Raw genomic sequence first — 13,919 nt, 5'->3', positions numbered from 1 at the left:
GCATTATGGTGGTCTCAGTGAGGAGCCTGCATGTCATCCACCCATCCATCCATGTGTCCTTTCAGTAAATATACACTGAGCTCCTAATAGGCAACAGGAACTCTTTTAGGTTCTGGTGATAAAACAGGGAGTTGAAAACAAATCCAAGTTTTGGAGAGCTTGCACTCTAATGAGGGAAGTAGATATTATTGATTGATCAATAATCCTTGATCAATCAATAATCAATAGATTATTGATTAATGAAGATTAATGAATTAATAAGCTGAGATACAGGCTCTGAACGAAGGAGTTAGTCCTTCGAGAGCAGGTGTCAAGGGAACCTAACAAAAGCCAGGAGTGAGAGATGGAGGTGTCAGATGAGGCTTCTCGCAACAGGTGAGCCTTGAGCTCAGCTCTGAGAAAGGGATAGGAGTGGACAGTGCCTTCAGTCGGAGGGAACACGGTGTGACAAAGCCTTGTGCAGACATCATATTGGCTTACTTAAGGCCTTGAGAGAAAACCAGTGTGGCTGGAGCACAGAGAATGACGAGATGCCCTTTGAGAGATACCCAAGGTCTGGCTGGGTGGAGCATGATTAGAATTCTCTTTGTTTGAAGAGAAATCAGAAGTGCTCAAAAGGATTTAAGCAGGGGAATGATACCAGATTTGCATTTTGAAGCGATCCTTCTGGATATTGTTGGGGGAAAATGTGATAGGCCAGTTTGACTGTGGGAAGAACAACTATAAGTCAGGAAGAGTAAGTAGTAGCTTTGCTTAGGTCGTAAAATGGAAATGGAGGAAAATACACTGAATTGAAAGAGATTTGGTAGAAGGCTTAGGATTTGTGACAGATTGGGAGTGGAAGGCTAATGAACAGTACTGTCAGGGAAGATGCTTTGGTTTCATTCAAACAATTCAGTTTGCCAGGGTGAAATGTACCCATGCTACAGTGGTTACAGACAGTCAATTCTCCTTTGTGAAAGTTTTCATAAGAGGTAAAAGATAAATTCACTCTAAAAAATAATTATAATATCAAATATTATTGGCACAGTCATTTCCTGGAAGTGAATGGTGCCTCATTTGTGTTTGATGCAGATCAGTGTCCCAAAGTGCATTATCAGAAATGCTAGTGAAACCCCAAAGATCAATGAGCTTCAAACTCAGCCCCTTGGAATAATTGTGAACAGGCTGTTTGCAGTCCTGAAGGTACATTTCTATACATGATTTTATATTGCTTACTAAGATTAGCTTATTCTCCACTAGGAGCTTGAAGAGCATTTAGAAATTATTCATTTCAAAGTCTCTTATATAGAATAAAGCCAAAAGTAATAACCTCTCCCCCAAAACTAAAGAGCTGCAGAGTGAATACACTCAAACCAAAATACATTAAAAGTGTTTTATTCTCAAAAAGCTGTCACAATCCTGTTTCAACTTCCTTTCATCCTTGTAGCTTCTGAAAGAGGGATTACTTCATACACAAACAGCATTTGCCCTCTGGGTGATTTTTGCACTTTATACATAGGAACTGTATTTTAGGTTACTATTTCTGTGAATATACAATCACTGTAGTAGAGTGATAAGCCAGATTAATTGACTGGGAAGACCAATAAGTAGAGTAGACTAAAGAGTGAGGAGGAGGAGGAGGAGGAGGAGGAGGAGGAGGAGGAGGAGAGAAGAAGAAGAAGAAGAAGAAGAAGAAGAAGAAGAAGAAGAAGAAGAAGAAGAAGAAGGAAGAAGAAGAAGGAAGAAGAAGAAAAAGAAGAAGAAAAAGAAGAAGAAGGAGGAGGAGGAGGAGGAGGAGGAGAGTTGGTTCGAGGAGAGGTACTAGAAGTGAGGACTGATCACGTATTTGCCTCGGAGCCTCAGAGGGATTGGCTGTGACTACTTCCCTGGACTGGGGTCAGACCTGAAGGACCACAGGGAGGGACCCACTCGCTCTGCCTCCAGGAGCCTTAGATGAGCCCTACCGCTTGGAGTTAGTTGCAGAGGAACCAAAAGGGCAAATCTGTCCTCCTGGAAAATTCAAGCCAAAAATGACCTTGGATAAGATGTCCATATTCTCCATCCCAGTTCTGAGCCTTTAGTATGGCAACCACCCACAAACATGTACTCATTTAGCCCATTGAATTAAACCTAACGTTCTATCGATCTTTCATGTAACTGATCAATACCCTGCTCCATTTTGACTTGTACTTGATTGTGATTATTTCTTGTCATTTGCTGTAAGAGTGGCAAACCTCCCCCTTCTTCCCTTTTAGGTTCTTTGACTGATCTAATAATTAAATTGACATAAGACAGAAATTTAGGAGAAAAACTTAATTTTGTATGAACTGGGACCCCATAAAAGATGTGAGACTCAGAGATTTTCAGGCAGTCAAGCTTATATGGTATCCCGAGCTAAAGAGAAGGGGGCAGGGGTCTGGGGCTTCAGAGGAGCAAGGCAGTTCACAGGAAGATGAGAAGATCCGATGTTTGGTACACAGATGTTTGCCCTGCCATGCCACTAAGTCTGTCTTACATAAACACTTATCTTGGGTAAAAGCTTTTTTCCTGGTATAGGCCCCCATCTAAATATTTTTTATACAGTTAAAGGAGAGGCAAAAAACTTCCTGAGTCTTGTGGGTCTTAATTGCCTTCAGCTGAAAACAATCTGCATGCCAAATGGCACATTTTAGGGTAAATATTTGTTTCCCTCATTCCTAACTCTTACTTAGACTCTTTACTAGGTTTTGCATCATTTGCTCATGTCTCTCCTGGATTGGTTGTTTTAAGTGACTGTCCTCCAACTCTGGGATCTTCTTTCCACTGCCTGCTCTGGCTACTGGCCCTGGAAAAAACCCATATTTTCCATCTGCCGGTTATTGGCTCAGACCATCCTGGCCTCCCAAAGGAGGGGAGCTTTGGACTGGAAAGATGGACACAGGAGGCAATTGTCCTACGTAAGTCAGTTATGTCTAACGGAATTTGCTAACATGTATTACTTATGTACCTGCCTCTTTCAAATCTGAATTTGTTTTCTTCTACAGACTTACAATAGTTCAACTTACCATTTTTAGACTTTGCAATGGTGCAAAAGTGATATGCATTCAGTAGAAACTGTACCTCGAGTTTTGAATTTGGATCTTTTCCTGGGTTAGTGATGTGTGGACGGTACCCTCTCAGGATGCTGGGCAGCAGCCATGGCTCCCAGGCAGCCACGTGATCACCAGGGTCAACAATTGACACACAACCATTCTGCCCCATATAACCATTCCATTTTTCACTTTCAGTATGGGATTCAATAAGTTACATGAGATATGCAACACTTTACTATCAAATAGGCTTTATGTTTGATGATTTTGCCCAACTGTAGGTTCATGTATAAGTGTTCTGAGCACGATTAAGGTAAGTGTGGCTAAACTGTGACGTTCAGTAAGTTAGATGTATTAAACCATTTTCAACTTATGATATTTTCAACTTATGATGGGTTTATCGGGATATAACCCCATCATAAGTGGAGGAAGATCTGTATTTCCTTCTGGAGGCTGTTGCTGGCACTTCTAGTATCTGACTGATTTTTTAATTAGACTATCAAAGGTTGGGTGTTGATTTTTTCTGCAGAAAACAGAAGAATCATATATTATTTGACCTAAATGACAACACAGGGAGCATGGAGGCATTGGTGCTTGGAAAACAGAACAAAGTCAATGTGAGGAAAGGGATACACTTTGACTTACATTCTTCAGGCTGTCAAAAACTGGAGAAAAAGTATAGTTGAAATCTGGGGCTCACAGTTTCATTAAGGTGGGAATTGCATGAAGGAAAGTCTCTCCTCCAAGGGGATGATATTTTGTATTTACTTTCAGAAAGCTAGACAGGTGCTCTAGAACAAGATATGGTGTGAAATTCCATGATATTTAGTACACCTGCATCTCATGGAACTTAGGAACCTCCCTTTTCTGAAACACGTATCCTACCCACACAGTCAAGAGGACATGGGGGGTTTCACAAGGCAGAGGACATACATGAAGGTGCCCACACAGTCCCACAGAGCTCACTGGTGACACTGTAGGTCTAGTGCAGACAGTGTGCCCAAAGTTGGGCAAACTATTCTGAGAGATGTATATAAAAGTAGGCACAGTCCCCGACATCTTGAGGACTCATTTCTCAGAGTCAGTCCAGACATCCCTGCCCTTACCATACTCCAGGGCAACTGAGTCAGGATAAGCCGCCTCCCTCCCCCTGTCCTTTGTCTGTCCTTCACACTGGTGCATGCTGCTGCCACCAGTTGGCCCTCTTCCCCATGCCCCAACATTGTTTCCTCTGGCTCTTGTCTTTGTAAGAGTGGGCGTGCAGACAGGAGACAGTGCCATGCTCTTGTTAAGCAGAACTGTATATCTCAGCCCAGACATAACTTTAAGGAGACAGACTCAAGAGTGAAAGAATGTACTAGAAGGAAGGGAAGGAGATAATTTTATGAGAAGAAAAGAAAGGTACACTTTACGAGGATGGAGTCACTGAAAGCAGAGGAGGGGTAACTGATCAACTACTTCTCAGACTATATGTATTTTTTCTCCATGCAGGTTATTAAGCCCAAAAATTGAAATGAATGGATCAATTCAGATCAACTGGTCTAAACAGCATTTAATTGAAGAATACCTGATATACTCTCTTCAACCAGACTGAGCTGCCCGAGAACAGCAACGGGCAGGGTTCCCCCCCGCACAGATTAGCCAGGAGGGGGTCACTATTGGATGAACAACTCCAAAATCACGACACATTGTCACAGTAAAGGTTTATTTCTCATTCACGGCAGCCCTCTGTCAGGTTTAGTTTGGGGTAAGGATAGGGCTCTGCTCTATGTGGACATTTAGGGAGATTGTCATTGTTCAATAAACACCCATTGAATGAATAAAATTGAAGCAAAATTCTGCCATCTTTAGGACATGGATGAAGACCTATTAAAACAGAGGGAAGAAAAAGTTGTTCTACTCCTGCAAAAAGGGTAGAAATAGGTTCTGGGAGCAGAATATAAAGGGTTCTCTTACATCTGAGGGAGGGACAAGATAGGGGTAAAAATCTCACCCATAAGACTTAGGATACAATGCCTTCCAAAGGCGGATGCTGAGCGAGGAACTCCCCCATCACTCCACAACCTGCTGCTGACTGCCAGGCTAAACAAGCACCAAATAACAAGTCAGTTGCTAGGGGATGATCAAGAGCATGTAAAAGATATATCTTCTTAGGTTCAGGTGTGAAGGGAAGACCTAAAGCTAATGGTGTAGCACTAGAAGAAGTTTAAACATGTGGTGCCCCGAGAGCGAGTAGCACCAGTAAATCTCAAAGCCAGCTCTGCTCCTGACCAGATCAATTCAATTACTATGGTAAAGTCATAGCAAAAGATAATCTGTGCTCACTTCCAGGTAGAAATACTGTCTACCTCAGTTTCTACCATCATGGATAGCTTTTGATAAAATTTGTGAGGCACACAAGGAAGTAGAAGAAAAAAGATATGTCAAGGGACAAATCAATCTTGGGGTGCTTGGGTGTCTCTGTTGGTTAAGCCTCTGATTTCAGCTGAGGTCATGATCTCAGGGTCCTGGGATTGGGCCCCGTGTCAGGCTCCCTGCTCAGTGGGGAATCTGCTTCTCCCTCTCCTCTGCCCTTCCACCTGCTCATGCTCTCTCTCTCTTTGTCCCTCTCTCTCTGTCCCATATAAGTAAATAAAATCTTAAAAAAAAAAAAAGGAGGATACAAATCAACCAAAACAAAGTCAGATAGGATTCAGATGTTGAAATGATCAGTTAGGGTATTTAAAATAGATGGAAAACATGCATCATTAGATGGACAATTTCAGTAGAAAAAGGGAAACTAAGAAAAAGAATGAATTGGAAATACTAGAAATGAAAAACACAGTTATACGGATGAGGAAAGTCTACGACAGAATCATCAGTAGACTTGACACAGCACAGGAAAGAGTCAAGATCCTAGGGATGGATAAAAACAAATACTCACATGGAAACATTAAAAAGAAAAAAATGAAAAGAATGAAAAGATTAGAGTATCTAAGAGATGTGGGACAATAGCAAGCAGTTTAAAATACCGGCAATTAGAATCCCATAAAGAGAACAGATATTGAGACCTAAGGAATATGTGAAAAGAGATGAAGGCAAAGAATTAAAAAAAAAACTAATTACAGACAAATCACCACAGATCCAAGAATCTCAAGAACACCAGGCAGAATAAATAATAATAATGAAATGTTAGTAATGAACCACAGACACTTAGGTATACCATATTCAAACTGCTAAAAGACGAAGCAAAATTCCTGAAGGCAGCATGGGCAAGGCGGAGACACATAGACACAGACAGAAGAATGACAGCAGATTTCTTGTCAGAAACTATGGAAGCCAGAAGACCGTGTACTGACATCTTTAATGTTCTGAAAGATAAAGACAACTGTCAAAGCAGAATTCTAAACTAGTAAAAATATTCAAACATGGAGGAGAAATAGACATTTTCAGAACCACAAAATTGAGGTAATTTACTCAGAGTGGGACTGAATTAAAGAAAATGTTAAGAAATGTTAGGCAAAGGAATTCATTTATTATTATTTTAAATATTTATTTATGAGAGAGAGAAAGAGAGCATGAGTGAGAGAGTGAGAGAGAGCATGAGCAGGGGGGAGGGGTAGAGGGAGAAACAGACTCCCGGCTGAGCAGGGAGCCTGATGCAGGACTCAATCCCAGGACCCTGGGATCATGACCTGAGCCGAAGGCAGACGCTTAACCAACTGAGCCACCCAGGCGCCCCAGGAATTTATTTATTAAAAGATTTATTTCTTTTTGAGAGAGAGGGATTGTGGGGGGGGGAGAGAGAGGGAGAGGGAGAGAGAGTTTCAAGCAGATTCAGTGCTAAGTGTGGAGCCCATCCTGGGGCTCAATCCCACAACCCCGAGATCATGACCTGAGCTGAAACCAAGAGTCGGACACTCAACCAACTGCACCATCCAGGAGCCCCAGGCAAAGGAATTTAAAGCCCTATGGAAATTTAAATCTATACAAAGAAAAGTACACTGAAGGTATTATAAAATTTGTTTTTCTTATTTTTAAGTACTCTACCAGATAACGGATATTCAAAAAGCGGGGTTGGCAAAATGTTCTGTAAAGGGCCAAACATTTACTTTAAAATACACATTCCCCACAGTCTTTGTTACAGTTGCTGACCTCTGTACTGGCTACAGCAGTATTCTTGGACAATTCATGAACGAATGAGCATGCTTATGTTCCAGTAAAACTGTATTATGGATGCTGAAATTGGAATTTTTTATAATTTTCATGTGTAATACAATATTCTTTTGATTTTTTTCCACCCAAACATCAAAAACAGGTAAAGACCTGTTTACTTGTGGGCTGTACAAAAACAGGTAGCATCTTGACAAAAACAGTCAACGGGCTGGACGAAGCCTATGGGCCATCGTTTGCCAATTCCTAGTCTGAAGCAAAAATATTAGCAAAGTATTATGTGTTTGTAGAATAAATAAAAGTAAAATATCTGGCTGGGATGCCCGGGTGGCTCAGTTGTTAAGCATCTGCCTTCAGCTCATGATCCCGGGGTCCTGGGATTGAGCCCTGCATCAGGCTCTCTGCTGGGCGGGAAGCCTGCTTCTCCCTCTCCCACTCCCCCTGCTTTGTTCCCTCTCTCACTGTGTCTCTCTCCGTCAAATAAATAAATAAAATCTTTAAAAAAAGTAAAATATTTGGCATCAATAGCACAAAATAGGAGAGGGAGGAATTAAGAATATGCTACTGGAAGATCCTTACACAACATGCTAAGTAGCCTGATGATATTTGAGGATACTTTCTGCTTGAAGACATGTGTTGTAAGCTCTAAGGCATGGACTAAAAAATATTTTTAAAAGAGACATATATAGTAAGATAGCTTGTCATATCAGAAAAAGGATTGGCATTCAGACCTAATGGAAATAACAGTTCAGAAATAGGCCCACTCATATACAATCTGTTGATTTTCTACAAAAGTACAACCACAATTCGATGGAGAAAGGATCATTTTTGAACAGATAATACCAGAATGGAATATTCATATTTAAAAAAATGAACCTGATCCATACCTTGCTCTCTGCATAAAAATTAACTCAAATGGATCCTTGACTTAAATGCAGAACCTAAAACTATAAAACTAGAAGAAACACAAGAGAAAATCTGTGATGTTGGTTTAGGCAAAGATTTCTTAGATATAACTCCAAAAGCACACAGGATACATTTTTCGATAATTTAACTTTATCAACGTAAAAAAATTCTCTTGGAAAGTTGCCTTTAAGGCATAGAAAAGTATATCATAATTTGAGACAGTATTTGATAGTCACATAGCTGCTAAAGATCCTGTTCCCAGAATTTATAACGAACTCTTAAAACTCCATAAGAACAAACAACTGAATTTTTAAAAAGGAAAAAAAAAAAAAAAAGATACACAGGTGGCAAATGAGCACCTAACAAGCTGCTCAAAATAATTGGTCTTTAGGGGAAATGCACATTAAAGCTGCTATGGGCTGAAATTGAAAACGACTGGCCACGCCAAGTACTGATGGGGTCAGGAAGGAACCGGAACCGTAGGAGCATCAAATGACACAACCACTTAGCAAAAGCATTCTGCAGGCTTTTTAAAAAGTTAACGCATACATGCAAGGCTGAGCCCATGGAGGATGCAGAGCCAATGAAATGTTCACACACTGCATTTGGGAATGAACAATGTTACAGTCACTTTAGAAAGCAGTTTGGAAATTTCTTGTCAATTTAAGCATATGCTTGCATGAACCAGCATCTTGATCCAAGGTTTTCCATGTGAAATGATAACCTGTGTCCACACAAACATCTGTATGTGAATATTTCTAGAAGTTTGTTGTGTAATTAGGCAAAAATGTACGCCACTCAATTGTTCCTCACCTGGGGAATGGATAAACAAACTTTGGTAGATCCACACAATTGAATTCCATACAACAAAAAAAGAATAAACTACAGATACACACAACTACATGGATGAATCATAAATGTATCATACTAAGTGAAAGAAGCCTGACTCGGAATTCTATACAAATTTTTATTTTATTTTATTTTTTTAGAGAGAGAGAGTGCTCACAAGCGAAGGCTGGGGCAGAGAGAGAGAGAGAGTGAGGGACTCTCAAGCAGGCTTCACGACCAGAGGGGAGCCTGTGGCCAGGCTTGATCTCAGGATGCTGAGATCATGACCTGAGCCGAAATCAAGAGTTGGACACTTAACCAATGGTGCCACTCAGGTGCCCCATATATACATTTTTAATTCCACTTTGTGAAATTCTGGAACAGGCAAAAGTATAAAATAAACAAGTCATGGAGATGAAAAGTACAGCATAGGGAATATAGTCGATAATATTATAATCATGTATGGTGACAGAGGTGGACCACACTTATGGTGGGTATTGAATACTGTACAGAATTGCTGAATCAATATGTTGTACACCTAAAACTAATATAATATTATACATCGATTATACTTTAATGGTAGATTTAACTTAAAAAAAAAAAGAAACTATATCAGTGGTTGTCAGGAGCCTGGAATCAGGGGAAGAGTAAATAATAAAGTAGCATGAAGGAACTTTTGGCTACAGTTGAACTGTTCTAGATCTTGATTTTGTGGTGGTTAAACTGCATGCACTTGTAAAAACTCAAAGAACTTTGGGTGCCTGGTGGCTCTTGATTTTGGCTCAGGTCATGATCTCAGGGTCATGAGATTGAGCCCAGTGTCAGGCTCCTCATGCAGCGAGGAGTCTGCTTGAGATTTTTTCTCTTTGGGGCGCCTGGGTGGCTCAGTCGTTAAGTGTCTGCCTTCAGCTCAGGTCATGATCCCAGGGTCCTGGGATCGAGCCCCACCATCGGGCTCCCTGCTCCGCGGGAGGCCTGCTTCTCCCTCTCCCACTCCCCCTGCTTGTGTTCCCTCTCTTGCTGTCTCTCTCTCTGTCAAATAAATAAATAAATAAAATCTTAAAAAAAACCCAACATATTCTTTCTCTTTCTCCCTGTCCCTTTACCCCGCCCCTTGCTCATGCACACTCTATAAATAAATAAATAAAATCTTTAAAAAGAACCTCAAAGAACTTTGCACTAATAACGATGAATTTTACTGTATGCATATTATACCTTAATTTAAAAAATGGAAAATATTTACCACATAGGAAGATAAAATTGTGTATGTTTTTAATACTCTTTTGATTGTGTTTTGATCTCTCTAGAATAAGCACCCATTGTTTTTATAATAAATAAGCTGAAACTATTTTTTAAAGACTCACAAAAACTGGATCAAGGATTTTGTTATTATTATTATTATTTTAATGATCTCTATGCCCAACTTGGGGCTTAAACTCATAGCTCCAAGATCAAGAATTCACATGACTGAGCCAGCCAGGTGCCCCCAGATCAAGGATTTTAAAACAATGAGTATTTCTTATCTGTTAGATTTAATAATATGCAGTTTATGAATGTGATGATGATATAATTAAGAACAGTGTTCTCAGAACTATTAATTAGCACATCAATTTGGCAATATCATTAACATATATATTCATATTCCTTGATCCAAAAACCCCACTTATACGTATTTAACCTAGAAATATGTTGGCTTATGGGCATTACATAAATATTGCTTTAAATAAAGAATAATCCAAAATAATTGAAGTAAACAATGAGTTAAAACAGTCATGATAAATTTGTTATTGAATATGACTACAGTTTATGACTATGTTCTGACACATAAAGATTCATAACACATACGTTAAATAAGAAATGCAAGTTACAAACAGCAGTGTAATAGCTTTCTTTATTAAATATTACAGGCTAGCTAATTGTTAAGTGCTTTATATAGATGCCTTGTTTAATGGCCACCACAGATAATAACTATTATGTCTTCACCATTATTAGCCCTATTTTTACAAATGAAGAAAACGAGGCATTCAGTTTGGATGTACATCTTCTAATCAGAGCTGTACGGTGATACTTTGAGATAGTTGGAGATATTTCTCTGCCTCTTGCACACCTTAAGACCACTTGGTACAACTCTAGCAATGAGGAGTTTGTGATGGTAGATAGCATCTCTGAGTTGTGAATTTCTCTTGGATCCCACACTTCAAATCTAGGGGAACTTCTAGCTTCTCACCTACTTCATGCTGGGGTAGAGGAGAAACTCCAAAGGGTGCAAAGTGCAAAAATAAAAGATAGAGCAGGTCCATGGCATTAGAGGATGAAGCTGTTTAGGTGAACACAAAACCAAAGACCCCAATTCTTTTGGGTGGAGGGTCATATCCTGTTTGTCTCCTTTAGAGACACGGTATGCTTGGAAGCAATAAAGTTCCAGAGGGAATCCGCATAACGGTAAGGAAAGTCAAGACACGGACTGGACAGGTCACTGGAAGAGCTCATTCTTTACCTCTTAATCACCATTATCTGCATCCTATAGAATAGTCAATGATGGAAAGTTTGTATAAAGTAATACGAATCTGAAGTAATCAGAGTAAGAACATAAAGACTATGAGTATGTAGTTCAGAACACAAATCATTTCTGTGTGAAAGCTTCTTAATCCTAAGGGTCCATAAATCAAGTCCGATCTGGAGGAAGTTTTAGCAGTCGGTGACATCTTCTCAGCATCAAATCCGTTCCCTAACTAGTTGAGGGATGCTATGATCTTGATGACTTCCCTCAATCTCTAAACTTCACTTTTTTCATTGCAGATGAAGAAACTGGACTCAGTACTTCTATGTCCCCTCACTGTCTGGTTTCCCAAAATGACCAAAATTACCTTGAATGTATAAATACTATGTATATACCATATTTAATTTATATTATATATCTATCCTAATAATATATATTATTAACTAATTTATTAATATATTAATGCATATCATTATTTCTATATGTTATTAAAATGGTATCACTCAAGGAGATAAAAACAGGTATATATTTTGCTCTTGGCATCTAAGCCTCCAGAATACAAGGCACACCATCCGAAAGGAGGCAGTACAAGCGAGAGCAACTCATTCTTTTTCCACGGACCTTGGCCCCAAACCATGAAGGCAGATCTGTAATGCCGCTTTTCCTTAGATTAGTTGCACATAAACAGCCTTGGACCTTCCCAGAGGGAGACATCCCATTCCGTCCTTCACAGCTTCCACCTCATGCTCCTTCCCTCCCTCTCACACACCTACCCCAAACCAGGACCACGGCCTGATTCTCAACCGAGGACTGGGATTGAATCTGAGTATCTTTAGGAGAAAGTGATTTCACCTTCCTGTTCCTTGCTTTTCTCATATGAGGAGAAGAAAGAGGAGAAAACTATCAACCGTCTACGGCTAGGCTGGAGACTAAATGATACAAAATAATTGCAAAACACCAGGTAGCAAATAAGGGATCAAGAAATAGACTGTAAATGTCAGTTTTGGGATACCCACTTTCTGCCATTGTACTCTATAGGAAATTAATGATCCTTCAGTGCTTGCCTGATGCAGATCCTTGCCTGGGGCAACTTCCTGATGGAATCCACCTTTGTGCAGCATGAGAACCAGGAAATACGGTTGCACAGCTACTGAGCTGTTGGTGCTTGACTAAAGGAATGGAGCCAGTTATCCCACGTCACACAGGGCTAGAATCACGTGAAACAGAGAAGTGCCTTCATGCAAACTACTAGAAGGTGCCTCATTTGACAGACCAATGAGCCATTATGCCCCCTCAGGGACACTAATTCTGAATAGATTGTTTTGAGCTAAAGCAATTCTTCCCTAGGACACAGGGCTTGGCAACTGAAGCACAGAGGGTTTCTGTGCTAACATGTGCCCTCAGCTGGCTTTCTCTGAGCAGGGCACAGCCCATTCAACATGCCTGTTCTTGACCCCAGCCTTACCTTGTCAAGATCACACCCAAAGTATAAATGTAAATACTGCTTGGGACCTGGGTGCCCCACCCTGATCTGCAGGCCACAGACAATTTGCTTTTAAGCAACATACCAATGAGTTAGACTCCTGTTATAGCACTCTTTTAGAAAAAAAAAGTTTATTATTTTTTCCAAATTATAAAAATTATACATGCAAAATATGGCCATAGGATGGCACAGAAAAGTATAAAAAAGAAAATAAAAAGTACCCATTAGCACTCTATTCCTTAGCAGCAATAGCTGGTACATCTATCACTGAATTTCTCTCATATATATATGTATTTTTTCTATAATTAGATTTTACCTCCACAGACATCATTGTTAATGGCATCCAGGTTTTTAGAAGGGTATTATAGTGAGGTTTCCGTATGTGAATCAGGATTGAGTGGTTGTTTCTTGTTTTTCCTAGACTTGATGACCTTGAAGAAGAAAGAGATGAAGACAGAGCAGTTGAGATGCAGCTGATTCTATCTTGCTCCCTGCACTGACTCTTTCTCCCAGCCACTGACTACATCCCCTTCTCTCTTCTTCCTGTAAAGCTCTCACTCTCACCTCTCCCCTTCAGGGAATTCCTGTCCTTTGATTCACCCCCCAACCTTGATTGAGATCCTGAAATGAGGTAGTCACTCACACACAGCATGAGTACATGTGGACAGGGCAGGAGAGAGGAAGGAGCAAGTGTACTCAATGCCAAGAGCTGAGGGGGAAGGTTCTCACTGGGAAGACAGGTGGGAGGAGAGTGTGAGGCTGTGAGGGAAAGGCTGGAAAGTTTGAGGGCCTCAGAACTGGAGAGACCTAAGAGTGAGGAACTGCTGTGTGTCTGAATGCATCAACCTTTGTACTGATCTGTTTCACTCTGGTATTAGCCTTTGATGGTCTTCCCACAATCCCTCATGGATGTGTGTGACAAAGAGCATGGACTTAGTCCTTTAGTATCAACCCCACCTGTCTGTGTAGACCAGTCTGTATATCTCACTAAAGGCAGGTC

The 13,919-nt window shown here is 40.3% G+C and overlaps 1 protein-coding gene and 1 pseudogene across 4 annotated transcripts in view; one reads left to right on the top strand and one right to left on the bottom strand.

Annotated features, from left to right (window-relative positions):
• LOC114199139 (interferon-activable protein 203-like) overlaps positions 1 to 13,919 on the bottom strand; it is a 61,082-nt gene that overhangs the window by 5,513 nt on the left and 41,650 nt on the right. For 3 of the 4 annotated variants that reach the window (XM_028090931.2, XM_028090930.2, XM_028090933.2), the window contains one exon: positions 13,034 to 13,350. In XM_028090931.2, the coding sequence (XP_027946732.1) occupies positions 13,282 to 13,350 (69 nt within the window). In that variant the 3' untranslated portion in view covers positions 13,034 to 13,281. Of the gene's footprint in view, positions 1 to 13,033; positions 13,351 to 13,919 lie in introns of those variants that run through there. The other variant, XR_015766511.1, reaches the window with a different exon arrangement.
• LOC148162717 (interferon-inducible protein AIM2-like) lies at positions 344 to 3,777 on the top strand (annotated as a pseudogene).

This window comes from Eumetopias jubatus, unplaced genomic scaffold (genome assembly GCF_037043125.1).
Source record: "Eumetopias jubatus isolate StellerSeaLion01/CBP00866 unplaced genomic scaffold, mEumJub1_p1.0 scaffold_12, whole genome shotgun sequence".
NCBI lineage: Eukaryota > Metazoa > Chordata > Mammalia > Carnivora > Otariidae > Eumetopias > Eumetopias jubatus.
The sequence above is the reverse complement of the archived record's forward strand: the minus strand, read 5'-3'. Positions and strand labels throughout refer to the sequence as shown.